This window comes from Plasmodium fragile (genome assembly GCF_000956335.1).
Source record: "Plasmodium fragile strain nilgiri unplaced genomic scaffold supercont1.30, whole genome shotgun sequence".
NCBI classification, from domain to species: domain Eukaryota; phylum Apicomplexa; class Aconoidasida; order Haemosporida; family Plasmodiidae; genus Plasmodium; species Plasmodium fragile.
In genome coordinates this window covers 22948-27667 of record NW_012192610.1, presented here as the reverse complement: position 1 = coordinate 27667, position 4720 = coordinate 22948, and the positions used below count along the sequence as shown (strand labels likewise).

The window sequence follows — 4720 nt, the reverse complement described above, 5'->3', positions numbered from 1 at the left end:
TTTTTTTTTTTTTTTTTTTTTGCAAATATTAGCTATCTAGCCAAATGGGCAAATATTCCGATGGTGTGTAACTGCAACTCCACATGTGAAGCTCGTCCAATATATAACCATGGAGTAGGGTGACACACATTACTTCGTTTTTATTTTATTATTATTTTTTTTCCTGCCCGACAGGTATGAACAGTTTTATAAGCATGTTCCGCTCATAGCCGCTTTGCACAAAATTGATTTCGTTTTGATTGAGCAACAGTAAGTGGAGAAAAGAAAAAACTCATGTGCGGGAGCAAGTATTGACATATCCTGTATGCACCAGTTCATGCGGTAGCTTATACCCATTCCGATCATCCCGTTGCCCTGCTCACCCTGCTCTAATCTTTTCATCCCCCCCCCCCAGGTATGTGAGCACGCCGGATTTTGTCACATTACCCAAAACGGGTCTCATCGGAATCCTCCCGCTGCAGGAGGAAGATCAGTCACTTCCGGGTCTTGCCAAGCAAGTGCAAAGCTTAGTGTCTGCAGTGCACACCTACCATTTGGAGATAACCCCCCCGTACTTGTTTGGCCACCCAAGTAATGACAAAGCAGAATATATAAAAAACGGGCACAGTGCGAAAAAGTGCGCCACGAACAATAACACAATGCGCTGTGTGTGTGTACACGCTCCGCCGTTGTGGTCGCCCATTTCTTTAGCCGATTTTCCCACACACACACCACCCCCTTGACAGACTACATCAACACGAAATTTAAAGTCGAAGAGATAAAGGGAAAGCCCTGTGCGAAACATTTGTCGCGCAAGGAGAGAAAGGCTTTACGGAAGTCAATACGAAAAAGTAACATATAAGTTTGAGGTGATTACACAAGAAAAAATGGAGACGAATGAGTAAAAGAAAAAAAAAAAGAAAAAAAAAAGGGAATGGAATGGAAGAAAAACGTAGCACTCGAATGAAGGCTGCGTCATTTATATTACGTCTTGGCTTATTATGGGCCCCCAAACGGTTTGTCTTTATGACATTTGAAAGTACACCCGTTGGGCTGCCTCTTTCTCGTGGGTTCTCCTTATTCTGTGTGAGCGTCCTTTACAATTTGTTGTCCGTGTTTTAGCTGCGTCTTCTCTTATCTCTCTCTGAATTACTTCTTTGTCATGTGTGTGTATTGTATCTGCATATAGCGCGTCAGTTATGTGTACCGTTTGCTTTAATTGCGCCTTTATCGCGTCCTCATCCTTTCCTTCACCGGGTGCGCATTCCCGAGCCACCCCTTTTGTGCCCTCCTCCAACTACCACCAAAAACGCTCTAATAAACCCGAGGGATGTACCCTCGAGTGTGCACACGAATGTGAAGGTGAAGTGGAGCAAAAAAAAAAAAAAAACAGGACTAGCGATCCGATGACCATTACTATATTTATATGGCCCTTGAAATGAGGTAGCGCAGTTACAATACGGTTACTATGTTGTGGTGTTCCCAAGGCCTCTTGTTCTGTTCGCATTTATTTATTGCTTTCCCCCCCCCCCATTTTGACTTTAACGCGCTTCAGTTATGGTACCACTTGGGCGGGTTAAGAATAATGTGACATTTCCGTTTTGGCGAACGTTCCACTTATGGCCTCTTTTTAGGACTGCTCGACCAGCGCCTTTGTTAATTTGAAAAGGGGCGAGGAGCGTAAGCGAGCGCGATATAAGGAAAAGTAAACGATGGATGGGCCCGCGTACCCAAAGGGGAAGAAACAACTCTTTCGCCAGAATGGGCTCCATTTTTTTTTGCTAATTTTGTTTACCCCCTTTTTTGTGTCATCCCTTCCGAACATAGTGATTTCTAGGCTTGGCAAATTTTTGCGCTCTCCGAGCTGACCACCCCTCCCCCAACACACACGTATACACACATACAGACGTACACACGCGCAGCTGGATCATATGTATTTTACTAAGGCGCATTTAACCACTCGGTATTTTTAGCCGCCTCAAAAAAAAAAAACTGAAGCAAACGATTTTACCTCCTGCCCCCTCCCCACCGTTGGTCTAAATGGAAAATGAAGACTCCGTGGATGATAGCACCAGCACTGAAGAAGACCCCCGTGAAGAGAAAGCAAAATACAACACAAACTCCGTAGGATGCTGCTACAATTTCTCAAGCGAAGTGCTCAAATTGAGTGTAATTTCGTATTACTTTTGGACGTCCTTTTGTTACATAGGTGGATCGATTACATTTATATGTGGGTACACAACTTGGTCCTTGAGAATACATGATCAGATTGTATGCGCAGCCTCGTCCAACGTATATGTCTTTTCCTCCTTATGGTTACTTATTGGTATGATTTCTGTGGCCACCTGTATATGCTACGCCATGGCCCTAGACGGGAAGGGTAATCAAATACAGGCTGCACAAAACTCCCCCTTATTTTTAAACTTATTGGGGATCCTTTGCAAAACCGTCCCCACCATCGTGCGCGTAATTCATATTTTCAATTTATTTCAACTGTACGTAATGACGCTCGATGTTATGATTTTGCCTGAGTGCAATTCTTTTGTTGTGAGATTTATTTTGTTCATTGTTCATATTTTATGGTGGACTATTGTACTTTTGGGTGTTGTCTCCAGGAGGAAAATATTTTTACCTCCTCATTTGTACAAACCTATAACAAACGACGTGGGGTATTTTGTCCATGTCAATAACATGTTGCATTCCTTTGGCCTATAAACATTTTATTTTTCACTCTCTGCAACGGTTTGTGTGCGGAAGTTGTAGCAAGAGACGGGGGGGCTCTTCTCTCCTTTACCCCTTGGCCAGCTTCTCTGCCCATCGTTTGCGTGACTTATTTTTTTTCCTCAAAATTCTTTGGTTTCGTTTCTTGAGGCTCTTTTCATCCTAAAGCGGGGGGCAATGTTGCATGGGTGGGTAGGTGCATCATATTCAGCGAAGCACATCAATGGGGAGAAGGGACATAACCCCCAAGGAAACAACAAAAAAAAAAAATACATAACAGCAGAAACAGCGCATAAGAGGTAACAACATTACGGCTCATATGAATGTATCATGCATTTTTGAGGACGCTTCGTTGGACGCCTCAGTTGTCGCGCACGCTGTTCGCTGCTTTCCTCTCCTTACGTAAATTTTTTCTCCCTTGGACTTGCGCAGGGCCTTCTGCACTTGCAGCATATGCTCCGCCTTTTCCTTGTCCTCAGCGTCCATTTTGCTGATCATAGCCTTTTCCTTTTTGAGCTTTCTGCGGGATGAGGACATTGCGCGGTACGCGATGCGGCATGAGAAGTGGTGTGTGCAATGATGTGCGACACGATGAAGTGAGGGAACCAGTGAAGCCACACCTGTCGCTAACGCCGCCATCGTCGCCAACCACGCCAACCGCGACAACGACGGCAGGGTGGAGCGAGGGGATGACTCACCTGATATCTCTCTTCATCTGAACGATCTTTGGGAACGTCTTCTTCGCACCGTCCTTCTCGTTTAACTCAGCCATGTTCCCAATGATCAAATCGTCTGAGCTGTCGCTTTGAGCATCCTTCAAGTACAGAGGGGCGGAGGGAAAAAAAAAAAAAAAGTGAATGAATACGCGATGTAGAGCATGGAATGGTGTAATGGCAAAGGGCGGGTTATTACCGCTTAGGGTGAGCAGTGTACTTTTTGCAGCTAAGCTCTCAAACGTGTTCTCTTCGCCATGGGGGGAAATATGTACAGCGACGACATAGGACACACTTTTTTTACCCCCACGTAATGATCAACCAACCTGCGTTATGTCCCCCGCTGGGGTACCCCTTGGACCTTTTTTCAAAGACACAGCATTATTGTCCCCTTTGGACTTTTTACCCTTCATTTCGCATATTAGGGGTGAATACGGTGCCACGCTAAAATTAAAACCTCTTTCTCAAAGTAACGTCTCAATTAGCTGCGCAAAAGGCAGACTCCCATAATTGTTCAACCGTCTCGACGGAGTAAACATGCATTGGCTAGCTTTAAAATTGTATAGCCAAAAAAAAAAAGGAAAAAAAAAAAAATATGAACTGTTCAGGCAAAAATGGAACAAATGATTAATTTTGGAAAAAAGAAAAAAAAAAAAAAAAAAAACGTTCATTTTAACATTTTCTCCACTTGTTTGGAAAAATGAACGTAATATATATGAGAAACAACGGGATGAAACCAGATTTAGAAAAATGTAGTCGTCATTTCGCCCGTGTTGTCGATATGGACTTTTTGCTCACATGCAGGATTTACTTATTAGTGTAAGGTCGTTGTTCATGAGTATGAAGCAAAATGAATACAAAACAACGCGCACAAAATGCACCAATTTGGCGGGGCGTCAAATATGCAAAAAATCGTTGTCACTGCGGGAGTGGTGTTAAAAAATGGGAGTATTGTTTTTTTTTTTTTTGTTTTGTTTTTTTAAAGTGCGATCATTAAAGTGCCGCCATCGCCGGCCAAGACGAGTTGTTTACTTAATATATTAATTTAAAAGTGTGTGTAAGTTGTTCGTTCTCAGTTTTGGGAGAACTCCTCCCTAACCGCTGCGTTTGGCTCTTCGGCATCGAAGAGGGGCAGGGCGTGCTGAGGGAGAGTCAACTGAGATGTAGGAGTGTGACGCTGGTGAAGTTGTGTGTGGTGCGCAGGAAGATGGAAAAAGGGGAAAAAAAAAAAAAAAAAAAAAAAAAAAAAAAAAAATAAAAATGCAAAACTAGGGATAAATTATTTTGGGTTTTAGAATAAAACGGGT

At 43.2% G+C, this 4720-nt stretch overlaps 3 protein-coding genes across 3 annotated transcripts in view; 2 read left to right on the top strand and 1 right to left on the bottom strand.

Annotated features, from left to right (window-relative positions):
• AK88_02865 (uncharacterized protein) overlaps positions 1-841 on the top strand; it is a gene marked incomplete at both ends in the record, with an annotated part of 3927 nt that extends 3086 nt beyond the window's left edge. The window contains 3 exons of the mRNA XM_012480488.1: positions 175-249; positions 395-570; positions 726-841. Coding sequence (XP_012335911.1) covers positions 175-249; positions 395-570; positions 726-841 — 367 coding nt within the window. The remainder of the gene's footprint in view (positions 1-174; positions 250-394; positions 571-725) is intronic.
• A 1178-nt stretch (positions 842-2019) lies between these two features.
• Positions 2020-2694, top strand: AK88_02864 (uncharacterized protein; the record flags this gene model as incomplete). The annotated part of the gene is made up of 1 exon (XM_012480487.1): positions 2020-2694. The coding sequence occupies one exon, from the start codon at positions 2020-2022 to the stop codon at positions 2692-2694; it is 675 nt and encodes a 224-aa protein (XP_012335910.1).
• Positions 2695-2769: 75 nt separating this feature from the next.
• On the bottom strand, positions 2770-3826 carry AK88_02863 (uncharacterized protein; the record flags this gene model as incomplete). The annotated part of the gene is made up of 4 exons (XM_012480486.1): positions 2770-2862; positions 3103-3220; positions 3399-3514; positions 3740-3826. 4 exons carry the CDS (start codon positions 3824-3826, stop codon positions 2770-2772), a joined length of 414 nt encoding a protein of 137 aa, XP_012335909.1.
• Positions 3827-4720: the final 894 nt, after the last annotated feature.